This window comes from Hyperolius riggenbachi, chromosome 9 (genome assembly GCF_040937935.1).
Source record: "Hyperolius riggenbachi isolate aHypRig1 chromosome 9, aHypRig1.pri, whole genome shotgun sequence".
In the NCBI taxonomy this organism is placed as follows: domain Eukaryota; kingdom Metazoa; phylum Chordata; class Amphibia; order Anura; family Hyperoliidae; genus Hyperolius; species Hyperolius riggenbachi.
Genome location: NC_090654.1, coordinates 168,464,641 through 168,482,957, shown reverse-complemented (window position 1 = coordinate 168,482,957; position 18,317 = coordinate 168,464,641). Strand labels below are relative to the sequence as shown.

The window sequence follows — 18,317 nt, the reverse complement described above, 5'->3', positions numbered from 1 at the left end:
CAGAAAAGCATGCACTGGATATTGCATCATACCTAGCTTGTGCAGCTTTTTACCAGAACACTTCCATTATGTGACAAGAAACAAGTATAACTTTGATAAAGTTGTTGATAATAAAGTTGTTGTTCATAAAATACAAACCTGTACTTAAAGGATACCTTAGCGCAAATGCACTACGTAGTTGTGACATAGCGTGCTCCTGGGTGCGGACACGCAATCAAGAACGTGCACCACTGGTTAACGCCTTCACAGTCCGCACCGACTCTTTCCACCAGGACGTAAGTTTGGGGAGTCAGTGCACAGTAATGGAAGGGGTCAGAGGAGAACAGGGGGTGGGGGTGGATATGAGGAAAGCCCACTACACATGCCTGCTCCTCCGGTTTTACATTTATATTTGACTGAACCTGCATATGTGAGTCACATTTGTGATCTAAAAATCTACAAATCTTTTAGTGCGTGTGGCTTGGTCATAGTTTCAGCATTAATTTTATCAGTCTCACAGTATGCAAATATATTCGCTTGCTACTCAACCAAATAATTAATGTAGTGGTGTCTGACATCAATAGGTCTGATCAATGGGATGCATATAGTTCTGAGTTGTAGCAGAATTATAGACAAGTCAAATTAGTTGGAATTTGAATGGTACTTTTTCAAGCTGCATACATTTGCTTTAACATTTGTGTCTCATTATCCATGCTTAAACATCATGTGCTTGTTTTTTCGTACTGATCTCACACGTTGCAATCTTAACGCATCCCTGATTTAAGACCGTATGCTGGTATACTGTTTTTTCAAGATCATTGAGTTACTGCCATAACCAAACAACTTCTTTACAGGTATAGGCAGCAGGGTTCTATTATTGTGTCTTCATAGAAAACAATGGCACAGAGACCTTTAACTTGCTGGACCAGGATTTAGAACGGTTTTCAAATTTCAAAAAATAATCATCTGTGGATTTGCAGTATCACTATCACAGTCCATATATTCTGTGGGGTTTCAGTCACCACTTACTGACAGTTTCAGACTCAGATACCTCATAAATCTTTTGATTGATTTACACTTTTGTTGATGTGCTTTATTCTATGCATTGAGTACTGCTGTTAACTTAAAAATTTAATACTTTTGTGAGCAATGATCAAGTCACCCACATAGATATCAAGAGATACATCCATTCAGAATGTATACTTTTGGAGAACAACCATTGGTTGGTCTTGCTTCATTCAAATCCTGCATCTAGCAGAACCTGTTTTTTGATTTTTGAATTCCACGTTGGAGCCAATTGTTATAGTCCACAGAGAGTTTTTGGCACTTTGCAAACAAGATCTTTTTTTTACTTTTTGCATATCCTTCTGGCTGTAGATTTTTTTCTTCTAGATCACCAATTGGAAACGCTGTCTTGGTATTGTGATATGTTACAATCTTTTTGTATAAGGCTGCCGTTGTTATCTGTGTTCTGATGTTACTTTCTTTATTAACTGGAGCAAAAATAGCATTGTAATCCTTGCTGACTTTTTGTGAGCATCTTCTTGTGACTAACCTTGCCTTGTACTTTATACTTCGCCTTAAGAGCTATGTTTATCCTTAAAAAAATGTACATTCTATTGCATTTTTGCCTTGTTCTCTGAAAGTGTCTATGGGCTTGATTCATCAACGCATCAGCGCAGATTAATAAGAGGAGCATGAGCTCAGTGCACGCGATGCTGCGGAAGTGCAGCATAGCGTGCACTGGTAACTTATGCGCACTACTTGTAACTAACGGCCTCTCCACTCGTCCTGCCCTGAGCTAAGCGGGACCAGTAGCTGTATAGAACATGATCCCCACACATTAATTGGCCCAATCGGCTGCCTGTCAAGTGACAGGCAGCCTATTGGGTCAGAGTGCTGGAATCATGTCCATTAAAACCACTGGAGCCGCCGGGGCTCAGGGCGGGATGAGTGGAACAGCTGTTAGTTACAAGGAGCGGGCATAAGTTACCAGCGCATGCTAAGCTGCACTACCGCAGCATAGCGTGTACTGAGCTCATGCTCCTCTCGTTAAGCTGCGCTGCTTCAGCAGCACAGCTTGATGAATCAAGCCCTATGTGTGGTATTCATCATGTAATATAATCTTCACATTGGCAGCTCGGTTTTAGCTTTGCTTTTTTCTGGGGTGCTAGTTTCTGCAGCTCTTCCTATGAACTAGGCTCAGCCTGAACTGCTGTGCAAGGTATGCAAGACAAATGTTAAGCTGGAATAACCATATTGTTTCTTTCTGATTGCAAGACAAATGTTAAGCTGGAATAACCATATTGTTTCTTTCTGATTGCAAGACAAATGTTAAGCTGGAATAACCATATTGTTTCTTTCTGATTTTCTGACTAAAGTCACTTATGGTCCAACTTTCCTTTTTTCTGTCTGCATTCATTTACATTTTTACATCACTTAGTTTTTTTTTCTTTTTGTCAAGGTTGTGGAATTTTACGTCTGTCTATTCAGTTGGTGTTGGCTCTTAAAACTTACAAAACACACAATCACACTTCTGGTGATTGTCAACTTGATTGTGCCTGGATGTAAAATGTTGTATCCTTTTTAGTATGCTCTGTAACTCACAATACCTTCCTTTGCTCATACATCACAAATGTTTTCCCTTTCCACTGTGCTCACATGTTTTACTTTCTAAATGCTGACATGTTTGAAATCACATACATGTAATAAGAGCTCCGGTTAAAAAAAGGTGGCAGATATTAACAATATTGTTTAGTAAAATGGGCACCAGGATGTGCCATAAAATATTACGGTATGTATAATACTGATCTTCTACTATTCCCCACTGTAACCTCTATTTTTACATTCAGTAAAATAGACACCAGTAAAGGTGATACAATATTGTTTAATTACCATAACCCCCCCACTGGTGCCTAACCTTAACACCCCCCCCCCCAGTGGTTACTAACCTAATTCCCCTGGAGGGAGCCTAACCTTAATCCCCTGTTTTGTTTGTGTAATATAATTTAGTATATGCTTGTTTATGGCTTTATGTAACATCAAAAAGTGAGGTGTCAAAACATAAAATTGAAATATATATATAGTCAAAACATAAAATTGAAATGTATATATATGAATTCCTTTTTTGTAAAAAAAAGATAATATGTAACATACTGTAGGTGAGAATTGCAGACGTTGCTTGCTGTGGTGCAAAAAGGTTAAAACAGAAAAAACAATATTTTTTTCTGAGAAAGCATATGGAACAATTTTAGAAACAATTATACAGTTTTAGAAATAATTACTATATATTCTTGTGTATAAGACTACTTTTTAACTCTTGAAAATCTTCTGAAAAGTCAGGGGTCATCTTATACGCCAGGTGTTATTGTTGCCAGCCCGGGGTGATACGCAATGCTGATACTTGATGCTCCTATGTGACATGCTGATGTTTAATTACCAGGTGCAGGTGATTCCGCGGTCGCCGGGGGAGCTCAGTGCTCATGCTGCAAGGTCTGGGACGCCCAGGGTATGGAAGTAAGAGATTGCATTGTGCCCATAAAACACGCCTCTTCCACCAGTCTGGCTCGCCCTATCCTGTTACCGCAAGTGCAAGATCTGAGAGGCAGAGAAGGAGGTAAATAGGATACAAGGGTGGGCCAGACGGGTTAAAGAGGCTTGTTTTATGGGAACAGCACAATCTATTCTTCCATACCGCTCTGATAATCAAGGAGACAGGGAGAGCTGACCAATCCGCTTGGGGATAGAGCTGACCAATCTACTTAGGGAGAGGAAGAGTTGACCAATCCAACCATTCATATACTGTTATATACTGCGTACCACATACTGTACAGAACCAGTATCTGTTCATACATAGCACCAGTATATGATGTTTTTTTAATTGTTCTTTGATGTGCATTGGAAGAGGGGTAGTCTTATATGGCGTGTATATCCCAAACTCTATATTTTAACTGAAAAAGTTGGGGGGGGGGTCGTCTTATATGCCTAGTCATCTTATACACCAGAAAATACGGTATTTGTTAAATAAGCGGTTATTTTAATCATTGAAGTTGACATGGTTAAAAATGAAATAAGTTAAACAAAACAAGTAAAACAGTTGTTTTATATTTATGCATTGCCTTTTTTTATACACTAGGTGCCAATAGAGAAAAGATTTGCATTGATGTGGAGGGACACCTTTTTTGATAGATGCCATTATTATGTTTTACCCTGAAATCTGTTTCACAGTTCACAGCGAGGTCTTTTTGCTTTTCCTGGCAACTAATTTTGGAAATATAGGCCTCAATTCACTAAACAGTTTAGACTAGTCTACTGATGGTTTTTAGTCTACTGATGGTTTGGTCAGTTGAATCAAAGGGGAATTCACTATTACCAAATGTTTAAGACCTGTTTTTAGACCTGTTATAAAACATTTGGTAATTAGGTCGGTAAAGTAGGGGAAGTGATCAAAATATGCAATTCACAAACAAGTAGCTATGACTAACACCCTTCTCATCTGATCTCTCCTCTGCATACAATTAAACTCCTGTATGATTAATTCAAAAGGTTCCATCTTTACATCTAAAATACCTCACAGAATTACTTTACCTACAGAAATCAGCTGGTCTAATCTCTGCCAGAAAAAGTGGGCGTGGTTACTCCTTGCTTGCCTTTGTGAATTGTGTAATTACTGAATGTTAGACTAGGTCTAAAAACAGGTCTAAAACATTACACCAAACCATCAGTAGATTAAAAACCATCTGTAGACTAGTCTACACTAGACTAGTCTACAGATGGTTTTTAGTCTACTTATATGTCATTCATATAATATTGGTATTAAAAACTAAAAATTAAAAACCTTTAGAGATTATTGTGAAAAGTGAGGGGGGAAAGGGGGGGGGGTGTTGATGGTGTGGACTAAGGTCAGGGTTTAGAGTGGGAACTACACTACTTTTTTATTTATTCGACCTTGAGTTATCATAGCAACCAAATCAAATCTTTATATTGCCATAGGACCATCAATGAATGACCATTATATACACAAGAGGAAAAAAAATACCATAAAAAATTTGTGAAGCGAACATTCACAGTAAGTCCCATGACTTAAATGGCAGTCGAACATCTAAAAATTTAAACGGTTAATAGCAAAGCCCCCATACATGCTGGAATCAACAAATTTGGAGGGTATGTTAAAGACAACAATTGCAAAAGGGATTTTTTTCCCCCAAAAGACCAGTCGTTTTTTGAGAAAATTACATTTTGCAGCAGAACTCATAATGCCATTGCTCTGGGGCTTACTATACTTAGTATAGCAAGTCAAGGGCTGGGAATGGAATTTACTTGTGGTCGTCAGGGTAGGAATTGACATGTGCAGAATTCTACACATGTGCTTGATCATTTCCAAAGATACTGTCGTAAAGGACCTTTTTCATGGTGGTAATTCCTTGTGGAAAAAGGTAAAGGGTACGTCAGTACCTCTATTTTAATTTAACCTGGGGAGGGGGCAGGTATCTTGGGGTCCCCCTCTTAAAGAGGAATTCCAGATTCCACAATTAATTTCCCCAGGGCATCGACACCCCCACCTTGTCCTGGGAACAGGGGACGGAGTAAGGCTTAGTCACATCACCGACACTTATATGAGGTACCATACCTTGGGGTGGTCTAACAGGACTGCTAAATTATACTACTGCATAGAAAAGGTAAATCAGCTACTATGAATGGCATTAAAATGATTTTTATTAAAAACTATGAATATAACTTTTATGTATGTATGAGGATATTATGTATTTTGTGGACAGTGGCTGAATAGTTATGCACTTGTTTTTAGGCACTTGTCTGAATTGACCTAAGGAAGCAGGCAAGGACCAGGAAACGCGTTGTCATCTTTACAATCATGCTTGAATAAAAATTATTTCCAATTTATTGTTGTTTTGCATCAGAAGAGGTAAGATGCTTCTCTTTTTTCGTGTAAGACCTGGAGAACCGAGCAGGGATGGTAACTTTACTCAAAGGCCCATATGGTGGCTGCAGGTTGTGCAACCCACCTTTGTGAGTATTTTACTCCCAATTCTGTTATTTACCAATACCACCTAACAACACTTGCCCCATTAGACTCCTGTTCCCCCCTTATAGGTTGCCAGGTTATATCACAAACCTCAGTAACGTAGACCATACATAAATCATAGATGCACTCTAAAAAGCATTGTGGGAAATGCCAAAAATGTATGGAAAAGAATATTAAGAATAACTAAACAAAATAATAATAATCAACATAAAAACATTTTCTGATGTTTGATCAAAGTCTGGAAGAATACCAAGGGTGGAGATGGGTCCCTAATTTTCTCTGCCTGCTATTATTAGTTGCATATACACAAACCATTTTAAGAGTAATATTCTACTTCCATATTTTATTTTTGAGCCAATGATCTTACAATACTAAACTACTGTCAGCTCCCTGTGTATAGTCTCCTGTTTACCTTTTCGGTTCATCAATACCTCTAAAAAAAAATGAAACGGCGCTTATAGTTTTCTTTGGTTTGTATTTAAATATTTATTTTGCACTAAAATTATATTTTTTATATGGCTGCATCTAATCGTTCCTAAAAGATTTCCTTTTACACTGTTGGTCCAACATGTGAAGCTCTCTCTCTATCGCTCATGATATTTTATAGACATAAAATATGATGTTAAAAAGAAAGTAAAACCTGTTGCTAATACAATTTTAAAACAAGACACAGTGATGATAAACTCAGACAGCAGATGCCACAATGGCAGGGTTGGTGGGTTGGCTATCCAAAGACATTTAAACATTTCACTAGGAAACACAAAAATAAAAGGTCATATTTATTGGTATTTAGCCTGTGGAAATATTGCTTAAACCAGAGGAATTTGTCAGTTGAAAATCAGTTTTGAATGTATTCCTTGAGATACTTTTTAAGAGTCAAAGACATATCAGGCTTATAAAAGTAAATGTAATATTTTTAAATGAAATATATGAAAAAAAAATATAGCAGCACACATTTTTAGTAGGATTAAAAATGATCTGAACTGGGTCATATAACTGTGTTCTTGGATTTCTAAAGGATTAAAGTTAGGTAAGGATCTGTTACCAGCAAAAGTCTGAGATGTAGCATTTTTATGTTCCCTGTTCAGAATCAGAATAATTTCACCAAGTACAAAGGGGGGTTGTACCTGGAATTGTTTTTGGCTCCTACAGGTTCTAGAAGGATGAGGGGATAATGTCTGAAAGCCAAGAGCTGAGGCTGCCTTACTATGACACCACCAGTCGCACTTGGCAATCATCTGCCTTCCCTAAGGAGATATCAAGGGGAGGGCGGGGGAGGGCAAAGAGAGGCTGAGTTTCAGCAGTGATAGCCCAGTTCTTCATGAAAGAAACTTGCAGTGATGGCTGGCGCTGCTGAGGATCCCGATTTCTGACATCTGGCAGTGCTGGCCAAGGTGTTCTAGTTCAAAAGGTGCATTAGTGCTTATTTCTGTGGTGGGTCCCGACTCCTGAGTAGTGTTGGGTTCACAGGTAGAAAACTATCCAAATCCGTGATTGTAATGAGGCATAATTGCCTAAGGTGTGTGCATGGAGGACAGGGGGTTAATTACCCAGATGTCTGGGCGCTTCAATGCGTATCAAACGCTCGCATGCGTCCAATGGGACGCGTCCCACGACTTAATACTGCACACTTCCTCCTTCCAGCCAAAAGAGGAAGTGCGCGGTACTGAGTTGTGAAACGTGTCCCATTGGACACGTGTGAGCGTTTGATACGCATTGAAGCGCTCGGACATCTGGGTAATTAACCCCCTGTTCCCCATGCACACACCTGAGGCAATTAAGCCTCATTTTACAATCATGGATTCGGATAGTTTTCTACCCGTGAGCCCATCACTACTCCTGGGCAGCATTCAGCAGGGCTGGTCAAGATAAGCTGGCTGTCACAGAAGCGTCAGCTGGGGCGGCCCTTACTTCCAGATTAGTGGCTGGCATCATGGAGGAGCTGAACCAGAGGTACCCCTGCTGCAGTGGAACAGCAGCAGTCAATGGATGGATGGAGCTGGCATCCAGCGAGGTCTTAGGTTTCCCGAACAAAGCGGTGTCTTCCTACCTCAGTGGAGCCGTGATTCCTGGATAGCAGCGGAGGACTCCACTCAGCCTATAGCTGCTCACACAACTGACTCAGGCAGCTGCAAGGCAGAAAAAAACTCTAGGACTCGGACACGGAATCGTGAATTGATAGGAAAAAGGGAAGAAAAACAAAAACAAGCCAGAATCCTGTGGCATGGCTGCCAATTAAGGCACCATCTTCCTGATGGGAAGATGCTTCATCAAACAACAAGATGGGATAAAGTGTATTGCTTGGCAGCCATTATTCCCACCTCCTAGATCTGTGTGCAGTTGCATAGTAACACATGAAACTGTCACCCATTTAATAAGTCTGTGACTCCAGCAGCTGTGAACTGAACTTGATCTGACAAAGAGGAGTAACATGAAGATTTTGTCACTTGTTGCTTGATTATATTAGTGTATAAATGATGAATCATGGAGAATGTATGGTGGATTTTTTCTGCTTTATCATTAAACAGACCAATACTTTTTTCCCCACGTTGCACCATTTTTGATGCTCGTAGCCAGTAAATCAGGCTCTTTTAACATTTAATACAATGTTTTAATTAATCATTTAGCTATTTCTCCATGCTCTGAAGTATACAGAAATATTTGATCTCTGCCTCTGTATTGCTACCCATAAAATGGTGTGTGTTTGCAACTCTGCTTCATTGGGACAAAACTACTGAAGTGCTGCAGACCTTGTTTGAAAAATTTTAGGATCACAGCTACACAGTTCAAGTATGCGTTGTGTTTCCATAAAAAAAAAACACTTAAAGCCAGATGCCTGTATGCATGGGTTAATGTCTATAAGTTGGTTATTATTGTACATGATGCTCCTCTAGCTGGTACTTAGATTGCTTTCGCAAATACTGGGAAATGTACAGGGTAAGTTTGAGATTATTACTGTCACTGGTATGCTGTCCTGTGAAGAATAATTAACTTTACTTTGTCTCTCTAAAGTCCCATTTCTCAGATATAAAACTTTTCCTGTACACTGGCAGCAAGTCTTAATGCAGAAAACCAGAATATCTGAGAAATAGAATAAATAGGTGTTTGCACAAAACCCTGCTAACCATGATGTGTGTAGGCAGCACACATTTACACTACTGTGGTTTATGCAAGATAGTGAAGACTATCTATGTAACCTGCATAATTTGTGTTGTATATACAACACTTACATTGCTTGTGTAACATGCAAAACGAGTTACAGAAATTATGTAACAGCTTATGTAATTTGTACAAACCCTGGTAACCTTAACTGTTTACGGATGGTGGTGATTGAAATCTAGGCCCTGTTTTGATACCCTAATACCTACCAGGGCGTAGATTTCACCTCACCACCACCACATGTTCTCGCTGCTGACGCCAATCTTTCGCTTTCTGCCCACTGCAGCCCTGTCATCTCTATGACAACAGAGCCCTGTGAGCCAGACAGGAACTGATTTAATTGTCTCCTGACCCTGTCATCAATGTAAGCAACTCCCATTGACTTACATTAATCACACGGCCAGGAGCCAATGAAAGAGGCTCCTGAACAGTTCACAGAGCTCTGCCGTCATAATGGCCCATACTCACGAGGGACTTTTGTCGCCTCAACACGCGGCGCGCGCGTGTTGCGGCGACAGGTCGCCCGTGAGTATGGGCCGTCGCACGCGCGCGCGCCCCCGAACTGTCGCCCGTCGCTATGTCGCCATGCGATTGAAACTTTCAATCGCATGGCGACAGTCGCCGCTGCCCCCCCGCCGCAACTGTCGCTAGTCCGCGTGAGTACGCGGACTAGCGACAGCAACCTCCATTGAGGTTCACAGACCTTCCGGTGAGCTTCCGGCGGGGGGAGGAGGAACGTCAGCGACAGCTTCCGCCTTGCCGCTGGTCCCTCTTCCGCATGTGTACGCGGAGGGACCTGGCGAGAAGCTGTCGCCGGCCTGTCGCCCACACGCTCACGTGTGCTGGCGACAGGCGAGTTTTGCAGCCCGTGAGTACGGGCCATTAGAGATGGCAGAGTGGGTGGCCTGAGCTTCTGGGTGTGCGGCATGGATGGCTGTTGTGGCGGGTATGTGCTGCGGTTTGTCAGTATCCAGTGGTTTCTGGTACCAGCGGTCTCTGGTCCTCAAGGGGGCAGAGACCGCTAGTACTTAAGTGGTTAACGTGTGCTGTTTGCACGCATTATGGTTACCAGGGTTTTGTGATGAATAAACAGCAATGTATTTTTTTTGACCCAAGAATACAGCAATGTATTTAGTCATACTTCAAATATGTTTTAAAAAAGACATCCAGAGTTCAGGTACATGTTAAGTATCGATGAAAGATCGGTATATCAGGTGGTGAATCAAGTATATACCTGCTTGTTTCTAAACACTGTAATTAACTCATAATTTATGTGGATTGACTGCAGAATAAAGAGTTGCTCAGTGTAGATGTGTGGATTGGACAGTAGATTGCAAAAAATAAACTACATCAAGGGCTATTTACACATTAACTTTTACTTATTGACCTGACAAATGGACAGGGAATGACAATGACCTCAGGGCCCAGATGTCACAGCTAGGAAGCTCATATGCTTGTAAAATAGATGGCTGAATGTTCAACCACCAATCCCAATTCTTGCAAGAGTGTGCTTGGATTTAGAACCCTCATGAGATGCTACAAGAAACGGTCACGTAAGCATGAATTGTACAAGCTGCATGCTGCAGCCAGGGGCAGTTCTTCTGCAAGCAATGTGAATCATGTGCTTCAGGGCAGCAACAATTAGTGGACGGCAAGAGGTGGCTTCCCTCCCCAAATGCCCCCCTCCTCACATTCCCCATCTCCCCCTCCCAAAATGATGGCGCCGCTTCACACACTTGCTATCAATGTTCCAGCAATGAGACCTCCATCTGCTCATCCAGTGTCCTGTATCCATTGCTACAGCGGTGCCTAATGTGACCTGTTACATGCTTCTGGGTTACATGAGTAGTCAGAGAGGAAGCAGTACTTTATGTGTGGCTGGTGATCCAATTGCTAATCTGCTGAGAGTGGGTGAGTGATGTGGCGCCAATGCAGCACATACCTGGCATCCTGGGGATCAGTGTCAGGATGCTGTAGGCCAGCAGGGAGGAGATCCTGCCTCGGAGGAAGCAGAGGGAGGTGAGCATAGTGCCAGTGCCTGCAATGCACAGCCTGATGTGTCTCTCCTCCTACACGTTGGGGGGCGTGGAGTTTCCTCACAATGTATTGATTCAGGCGGTAAAAAGTCTAGAACCAGCCCTGGCTGCTTCTGAGTAGCAACCCACTAAGCAGTCACTGGCAATGTTTGTCCATGTTAGAAGGCAAAGAAAGGATTTTTGCCCAGGGCCTGTGCTAGCTCACACTGTGTCAGGTTATAAAGGAGTATAATAAGTGAAATTGTATTTCTGCTAAGATTAGAGCAACATAGAATATCAACATCTTTTATTTTAAGCGTTTGTGTGTCTATTGTGTGCATGTACAAAATACTGTTACCGCACAGTGATTTTTACAGTAATTGTCATAGGAGTGTCAAAGCCTGCTGTTACTCATTTTTAATACCAAGACTAAGACAATGCTTAACAGTGGCTTCTGCAGCTGATTGGATATACAGGAGAATAGATCATTTCAGGCAGTCCACACTGCAAAGATATGATCTGCAAAGAAGTACGGTCTAAGATCACAGTTAGTTTTGGAAAAGCATACTTGGCTGCAAATTGAAAAAATGAAGGAAGATGATTTTTAACCATGTTAAACGACAAAAAAAATGTGCAGCACTGATACGATTTTACTGCATTTTTAAAGAAAAAAAAATGGAATTCCATTTTAATATGACACTGCTTGAGTTGCCGGCATGTAGAACACTGTGTGCAGAATACACATACCGTAATGTAATCCCAATATTTTGCTAGCTTTTTTTTACCATTGTAGTAAGCTATGTTATTGCTTGATAAAATTAAACTGATAAGTAATTCTTGTATTATTGTAAGTGAAATCATCTTATAGTAGTAAAAAGAAAAGTACACCAAGTAAATCTTGTCTCCGTTGGCTTGTCAAGCATACTTACTGTGTTGTCAACATATGCCTCTGTCCACACAACATCGTGTTCCTGGTCGATAACTTTGGGTCTGCTTAAGACATGGAGGTAGGCCATGACATTCTCTTGTACATCAGCTAATGTTGATATCTGAGTGAAAAAGCCTAAAGCAAAAACACAGAAAAAAAAACAACCTTGATATAAAGTTTGTCCAATGTTGTTGTATTCACAGTATTTAGAGTCAAAATTCAGCTCAAAATTGTATTATGGTTTTGAATTCAACACAGTAGGAACAGTGGGAACCTTTTAAAATAATTTAGATCACTTCCAATTAATGATGGAATAGGGTGATATAAATCCCTAAACGTAATACTAATAATTTCTTTAATTTTGCAATCCACTCTCTTTTTACTGATGTCCCTTACTTATCCTGTTGAAACCCAGGGTTCAAATTTGCTACAACGAGGACACAAGGCAGCAGTGAATGAAAATATGAAACCAATTAACCCTTGTTCACAAGGTTTTCACTCCACTCTAACATTTATGATTGCTATTTTCTCACTTTTGCAGTAAAAGGTGATTTTCCTTTTTGTGAAAAAGGAGCATCTAAGGTAGAAACATTTTCACAACTTTCATAAGTCATAAACCATAAATATTGTGGTGAAAAAAAAACCCTTTCTGAGAAATGATTTCACAGACAACCCAGGTACTAAATAAAGCCCATCTAAATCCAAAATTGTGGAGGGAAAAGTGGTGAGGGACTTATAAAAGATACTATGGATATCTGTGGCCATGTCATCTTCAGCTTAGTAATTGTGCATTGAACAGGTTTTTGGTGTATGTACAGTCAATTTGAAATTATTCACCCAACCCATGTCATCTGTGAGGTAGCACACTTGTAGTTCACAGGAAGTAGGTGGTGAACAATTCTAAGACTTTAACCTGCTAACAGAAAACCACTCTTTCCCTCATCTTTTGGAACCCTCCTGTTCACTTCATACTACCACTCTCACCTCCAAACTGCAGTTTTCTACTGACCCTCTGACCCTTTTTGTCTTGGATCAGTTCATTGCATGACTTCTCCAGTTTCTTTCTACTGAAAAGTCTTTGATTATTAGATGCACCCAGTTCTTAGAATCCATCCCATCTCACTCTTCACTTACTTCCACTCTATATAATCTCTTCTCTACTGCCATATCTGTTTTCCAATTTAACAACACATTATGGATGGCTCTGAATAATGTTATTCCAGCCACCTTACAGTCTCACCATTCTACTTATTACTCATCTGTGGCACTACAAGAAGAAATCTGCAAAAAAAGAGGTCTGCAAAAAACGACTCAATCTATGAAACGCAACTGGTAGAAAACTGCCCTCATTTGCCACTTTCCATAAATTGTACCTCTCTACTGGATAAACATGAAAGATATAAAATATTCTACCCCCACCAGATGAGGGGTTTAATGTGAAAAGGAATTATTTAGAAGCTTGCTCATTCAAACTATTTGTATTGTTTTACAACATCATGAGCTGGTTTGTGGGTGTAAGAAGATTGTTTAAGTTTAAGGCCTCTTTTACACTATTGACCTGCGAGGCCCTGCGTTTCAAAGTATCCAAAGTTACACAAAGTTTGCAGCATGTTGCCGCGGTATCCTTGCTTACCTTATGGATTATGCAGCAATGCAAGTCAATGGGTGATTTTAAACATTTCTTTTCAACTCTTTTGAAACTGGTTTGGGGGGCTCCGTACCCCTTTACTAATTTAACCTGGGGAGGGGGCGGACATCTGGGGGTCCCAGATGCCACCATGACCCCCACGACATCATTGACCTTCTCCTCCTTCTGGGTACCAGAGGTGGAGAAGAGGCCCTTGTCCATATATTGGACAAGGGCTCTGGGGGAGACCTCCCCTTCTTTTCCAGAACCCCCTATAGCATAGACCATGCAGACTCGTATAGCTCAGTTTTTACAAAATGTCACATTACTAATTTTGAATTGCAATTTATGATGCAAAATTATAATTATGCAAAATTTGTGCTCATCACTACTCTTACATAGTTACATAGTTATTTTGGTTGAAAAAAGACATACGTTCATCGAGTTCAACCAGAGAACAAAGTACAACACCAGCCTACTCCCTCACATATCCCTGGATCCAGAGGAAGACGAAAAAACCCTTACAAGGCATGGTCCAATTAGCCCCAAAGGGGAAAAAAAATCCTTCCCGACTCCAGATGGCAATCAGATAACATCCCTGGATCAACATCATTGGGCATTACCTAGTAATTGTAGCCTTGGATGTCTTTCAACGCAAGGAAAGCATCTAAGCACCCTTTAAATGCAGGTATAGAGTTTGCCATAACGACTTCCTGTGGAAATGCATTCCACATCTTATTTACTCTTACTGTAAAGAACCCTTTCCTAAATAAATGGTTAAAACATTTTTCCTCCATGCGCAGATCATGTCCTCTAGTCCTCTGAGGAGGCCTAGGGACAAAAAGCTCATCCGCCAAGCTATTATATTGCCCTCTGATGTATTTATACATGTTAATTAGATTCCCTCTAAGGTGTATTTTCTCTAGACTAAATAAACCCAGTTTATCTAACCTTTCTTGGTAAGTGAGACCTTCCATCCCACATATCAATTGTGTTGCTCGTCTCTGCACCTGCTCTAAAACTGCAATATCTTTTTTGTAATGTGGTGCCCAGAACTGAATTCCATATTCCAGATGTGGCCTTACTAGAGAGTTAAAAATATTATGGTAGCATCTCGAGTTTTTATTTCACTTTTAATGCATCCCAGAATTTTGTTAGCTTTAGCTGCAGCGGCTTGGCATCGAGTACGATTATTTAACTTGTTGTCGATGAGTACTCCTAAGTCCTTCTCCAAGTTTGATGTCCCCAACTGTATCTCATTTATTTTGTATGGTGCTAGACCATTGGTACGACCAAAATGCATGACTTTACATTTTTCAACATTGAATTTCATCTGCCATGTATGTGCCCATATAGCCATCCTATCCAGATCCTGTTGCAATATGACACTATCTTCCTGAGAGTGGATGATTCTGCCCAATTTTGTATCATATGCAAAAATAGCAACATTGCTTTCTACTGCATCTACTAGGTCATTAATAAATAAATTGAAGAGCACTGGACCCAGTACAGACCCCTGTGGGACCCCACTGCTAACAGTCTCCCATTTTGAGTATAATCCATTGACCAGAACTCTTTGTTTTCTGTCCATTAGCCAGTTCCCTATCCATGCACACAGGCTCTTCCCCAGTCCTTGCATTCTCAACTTTATACCTTCTACCTTAGCTAACCCATATCCTCTTTCAGCCTGTGTGCGGATGAAAAGCATATATTCCTGTCCAACCATGACTTCTCTACCTCAGTCTTGAACAAACTCTCATGCAACCTTATCATTTTGCATAGTTAAAGGATACCAAGGGTGACATGTGACATAATGAGATAGACAGGTGTATGTACAAAAATAACTATGCTGTGTTCCTTTATTTTTCTTTCTCTGCCTGAAAAAGAGTTAAACATCAGGTATGTAAGTGGCAGTTCCTGTCTGAGTCAGGGCTGGGTCAGACTACAGTACAGTGTGAGCCTCACTGATAAGAAATTACAACTATAAAATACTTTCCTAGCAGAAAATAGCTTCTGAGAGCAGGAAAGAGATAAAAAAGTCAATTGTTCATAGATTTTAGCTCTGGCATACTTCAATTAATGTGTCATTGAGCTAAAACGTAAAAAGTAGATTTAAATATAAAATAACACTGTGGAATATCTTAAAAAGTCATTTTTAGAAGGAGGATAGATATAATTGTTTATCTCTTTTTTTTAACCTCAGATGTCCTTTAACAAGGGCCTATAACCACTAGCAGCCAATCTCTGCCTTTTTTTTCCCCGCACATAATTTTGGTTTGAAATCAATAAGCTGCACCGGAAATTGCATGCACCCCCAAAAATATAGTGCCAGCTGCAGTTTTACATGGCACCACTATAGCGATTTGTCTGCTGCTTTCCAACAGCATGGATGCTGGGTCTGATTCAGAAATGGATGCGGCACCTGGAGGGAATAGGCTCTAAATAAATTAAGTACATTGGTAGTGAAACGCAGCGTGACCAAGCATCTAGGAGGACGTGAAATGGCCGTCGCTCGCTCTAACACACTGCCCGCCACTCCACCTCCACATCTGCCATAGGACACCCACACACAGGGCAATTCCTATGAGCGATTCGAGTGTTTGGATGCATGCACACTTTGGAAGATGAAATTCACCTTCACAATTAGGCAGATTGGTGCATGTTTTCTTTTCCTTCACATGGTCTATATAAATGAAGTTAAATTGTAAATAACACAGTTTTTTCCCCAACCCCACAAACATGCTGTCATACTTTTGACTTTGTTCTTTCCTTTACTCCATATATACTGAACATCTCTTACACCTGTGCAACACTTCTAAAATATGTCCTTCATATATCTATAACCACCAAACTCTTGGTATGCATTCTCATTATCTCTGATCATCTCCTATTTAGTATTCCTTGAAATTGACTCTTATCTCTACAATCCATCATAAATGGTGCTGCTACACAGCTGCTACTACATCTCTACACTTTTCACCACTCTTCACCTGCTGCTTTTCTCTGCAAATGTCTACTTTGGCTTCCATTTCACATCAGAATCAAACTCAAGCTACTGTGTTTTACCTTTAAAGCACTGCACAGTTGTAACATACTCATTTCTAATCTTGTACACATATACATCTCTAAGCGCATTCATGTAATAAAAGTCCCTGGAAAAAAGGGCTCAAAAATTTCCGCTAGTAGAATATCGGTAAAATTACTGACATGTTAGTACTTAATTTCTATAGTAAAATATTGGTGATATTTAACAATATTTTACTATGACTTAAAGAGAGCCCAAAGTGGGCTAAAAAAAAAAAGTAGGCTACCTGATCCGTGGGGCTGAGCGGATTAGGTAGCTGCAAACAAACCACCGCTCCACGCAGCTCCTGTGGTCCGTACCCGCCCATTTTCACTTTTGTGACCTATAGGCCACGAAGCTGGGATGAGAGATTCCTTCTCTTATCCAGTGTGCAGGGAGGTGGGGGAGCTGCAGGGGCGCGGCCAGGGAGAGAGAGTTGCCAAATGTCAGCTCTAAAAATCCTGCAGGAATCCGCCTGGCAGGCGTTTTGAACAGGGAATCCCTCTACCAGTGTTAACCTCCGAGGTGGCGACAAATAATGTTGCCAAACTCGGGGGGGGGGGGGGAGGGCTAGAGCGTAGTGGTGTGGGGACACAGAGGCATGTCATGAGGCATAGAACATGCCTCTGTGTCCCATCTGTCCCATTTTTTACTTAAAAACACACGATTGGTTCGCACGATGGCCAGGGGCCCCGGACCTCTCTCACTGGCCGGGGCCCCAAGGCCAATGCGCGATACCTGGAGGGGAGTGCAGGTGGGCCTGGACCTCTCACACCCAGGCTCTGGACCTCTCACATCCGGAAAACCCACCAACACTGCCTCCATACTGAATGCTAAATTCGACACACACAAGCAATAGAACACAGCAATACATGCATGCAGCTACATTTGAGTCGTCAGCAGGTGCTCGTCAGCCAATCAGGATGCACTGTCATACACCCTTTACCTGCCATACCACATCTAGCAGCCATTAGCATTCAGGTGGGAGGCTTCAGTTGGACGCAAATCGCAAGATTGCGTCGCTAGCAGGACCGCCCCGTGCAGGCATCCCTCCCACAGGGGTCCCTCCCTAACCGCTCACCTGTCCGCCATGTCCTAGAGCTGAAAAAAAAACGTTTAAAAACACACGATTGGTTCGCACGATGGCCAGGGGCCCCGGACCTCTCTCACTGGCCGGGGCCCCAAGGCCAACATGCGATACCTGGAGGGGAATCACATTTTGGCCAGAAACCCATTAGGAGTGATTTCTGATCGCTAGTGATTTGAAAAAGCTCTTGCAAATGCAATGCTATGAGGGATTTTTATAAAAGCACATCGCTGAAGAAGGGTCACACATAGCATTACATTAGCATTCACTATGGAGGCAGTGTTGGTGGGTTTTCTGGATGTGAGAGGTCCAGAGCCTGGGTGTGAGAGGTCCAGGCCCACCTGCACTCCCCTCCAGGTATCGCGCATTGGCCTTGGGGCCCCGGCCAGTGAGAGAGGTCCGGGGCCCCTGGCCA

At 41.4% G+C, this 18,317-nt stretch overlaps 1 protein-coding gene across 1 annotated transcript in view; it reads right to left on the bottom strand.

Moving 5' to 3' along the window:
- Positions 1-18,317, bottom strand: part of LOC137533581 (voltage-dependent calcium channel subunit alpha-2/delta-3-like) — a 1,358,331-nt gene that overhangs the window by 179,164 nt on the left and 1,160,850 nt on the right. Inside the window, exon 13 of the mRNA XM_068254939.1 lies at positions 12,126-12,259. Coding sequence (XP_068111040.1) covers positions 12,126-12,259 — 134 coding nt within the window. The remainder of the gene's footprint in view (positions 1-12,125; positions 12,260-18,317) is intronic.